We start from the raw sequence: 2,500 nt of genomic DNA, 5'->3' as shown, positions 1-2,500 counted from the left end.
TGTAATATAGCGCCGCAGCTTGTTTGTGGTGGGTGTGGTCTTTTACGAAGCTCTGTACTCGGTTGCAGGGTTTGTTTGCCGTTGCGTGGTGATTTCAGTTTTTATAATAGTATGTTTCGGTGAATGTGAATGCCTCTTGTGTCGCAGGTGTACAACTTGAATCGAGACAGCCAGAACGAAGGCAGTAAGTTTTAGAAAAATAAAATTCCTCATTCACCTTCAGCTCCAGTTCGATGTTTTTTTTTAAAAACTTTTTCCTTTTTTTTAACTTTTGTGCAAACACATACACTAATAAGCAATAAACGCATATCTTCTCTATCTGTTGTTCTGCTCTTTCTTGCCTCGCCTCAGTGGCCCAGCTAGATGTGATCGGCTTCAACGTCATGAAGAAGTTCATCTACGCCATCGAGACGAGAGGTACGACTTCTTCATGCCCTCGCTTGCGTGTCCCGCTCCACATTAACAACACGTGTCAGTGCTTCCCACACGTACTGTAGGGGATGTTTGGGCCCGGGACGGATAATAGCATCCCGCTCTCTGCATCTTGTTCCCTTCAGTAAATGGATGAATTGAATTGATGCTATCGAAGCCCAGACGACGTGTTTTATGAAAACGACTCATCACGACATCGTTCAGCTCGATTTAATATCCGTTATACTTAAAATACCTGTAAAAATGTACAAAGCCCAAGTGCTTCATTTCATCAGAGCATATTTCAGACGTGTGGGAAACACTGTATTAGTAAACGTGTGTGTATTTGTATCTAATACTTCTTGTAATGTACTCTATCTTGATCTTATCAGGTATCGACGAGCAGGGCTTGTACAGAATAGTCGGCGTCAGCTCAAGAGTGCAGAAGCTTCTGAACCTCGCCATGGGTAAGACGCCACTGACCAGTGCTCAGCTGTCAGCGTATAGCCGCTACATAGTTTCAAAACATCTGTGTGATCCCTTATTCCCACGTCCTCATCGAGGATAAGGATAAGGATGACATTTATTCATCCCACACTGGGGAAATTCCCTCGTTACAGCAGCTCACTTACACAAAAAACAGACAGGAGAGAATACGCATTAAATAGGAAGCGGCTTAAAGTGACAGTTGGACTACAGTCAGGTTTTTAAATGCTTCTTAAATTCTTCGTCTTTAGCATCAGAGAAAAGATTCACGGCGATATTATAATCTCCGTTTAAAATGAAGTTCTTCTACAACACGGAGGTGAGCATGAATAAAATGTGCGCACCAAAACGAACCCGAATCTCGCCGTCCAGTACACGGCGCTCGAGTGCCGGGTTACCGGGTCGGATTATATTAATAATAAACACGCTAGAAATAACAGTTTCTAAACAACGATATCTCAAGTGGATAAAAATGTCAAATAACTATTTATTTATTTAAATATTATTGTAATTTCATATACGTCTGGTGCAGGTGCTTGTTTTTGAATGGAAAGACAGAGTCAGGAGAACAGACGTAAAGCGTGACACAAAGCGAGGTCACAACCCCGAATTAGGAAAACAACAGGGAAAGACTTCGTAATGTCACGGAAGAGCATCACTGTGAACAGCCCAGAGTCCTGTAACGCTGTGTCATGGTGTTCTGCTGAGGATCATGGGTACTGCAGTCTGTTGGTGGTTTTGGGAGCACGTACTGATGATAAAGTTTTGCGTGGTGTTAAGCAGAAATCCAAAAGCTTCAACTAGAAAGAAACAAAAAACGAATATTATGGCATCACTGAGGAAGAAACTCCACCGGGAAGTGACGTAAAACACATTTACTTGCGCTTTATTTGGAAAGTTGGTGGTTAGCTGCACAACATCTGAACCCAGTGAGAAGCAGAGAAGGGGAAGAAAGCGCTCTGGACTCCTGGTGCATGATGGGTATTAACAAGTCCTAATGCTTCTGCTGTAACACACTTCTTTTGTAACAGGAACTTAAAATAACGGTTATGAAGCAAGCGTGTGTGCTCAGGGTTATACCGGTGGAATCCTGCAGTGTTTTTGTACTCGAAGATAAAAATAAATCTCTAAAAAGAACGTAAAGTGATAAATGGAAAAGTGACTCTTTCTATATGACACTTGGAGTCTTTCTGGAGACCAAGCCGAGTGCATTTCTCACGCAGGCAGTGGCGTGCGGTTCCCACAGTGAAAGGGACGTATTTATTTCCGTGTTCCAGAAGTGGATTCATGTTTGTTCTGAACAGAATAACAGCAGAATGTCATCTTTCTCATCAGATCCTAAAACATGCGCTGATGTGGAGCTGGAGAGCTCAGAGTGGGAGATCAAGACCATCACCAGCGCCATCAAGCACTATCTCAGGTACGGCAGCATGCAGCACACGCTAGGGGTGTGTGTGTGTGTGTGTGTGTGTGTGTGTTGAGCTCCATTTATCTGCCCCGTGTCCTCTCCTGCTGTATCCATCACTGGGCCTCTCCTTATCTCTCTCTTTCTGTCCATTTATTTTATTCTGTCTCTCTGCTGCAGGATTCTGCCAGCACCACT

General features: G+C 43.4%; 1 protein-coding gene across 3 annotated transcripts in view; it reads left to right on the top strand.

Moving 5' to 3' along the window:
* LOC128622445 (rho GTPase-activating protein 26) overlaps positions 1-2,500 on the top strand; it is a 60,936-nt gene that overhangs the window by 40,473 nt on the left and 17,963 nt on the right. For all 3 annotated transcript variants that reach the window (XM_053648964.1, XM_053648961.1, XM_053648962.1), the window contains 5 exons: positions 148-184; positions 352-417; positions 804-878; positions 2,233-2,317; positions 2,483-2,500. The exon at positions 2,483-2,500 is cut by the window's right edge and continues 41 nt beyond it. In XM_053648964.1, coding sequence (XP_053504939.1) covers positions 148-184; positions 352-417; positions 804-878; positions 2,233-2,317; positions 2,483-2,500 — 281 coding nt within the window. The remainder of the gene's footprint in view (positions 1-147; positions 185-351; positions 418-803; positions 879-2,232; positions 2,318-2,482) is intronic.

This window comes from Ictalurus furcatus, chromosome 18 (genome assembly GCF_023375685.1).
Source record: "Ictalurus furcatus strain D&B chromosome 18, Billie_1.0, whole genome shotgun sequence".
In the NCBI taxonomy this organism is placed as follows: Eukaryota; Metazoa; Chordata; class Actinopteri; order Siluriformes; family Ictaluridae; genus Ictalurus; species Ictalurus furcatus.
This window is presented reverse-complemented; position numbering and strand designations above follow the sequence as displayed.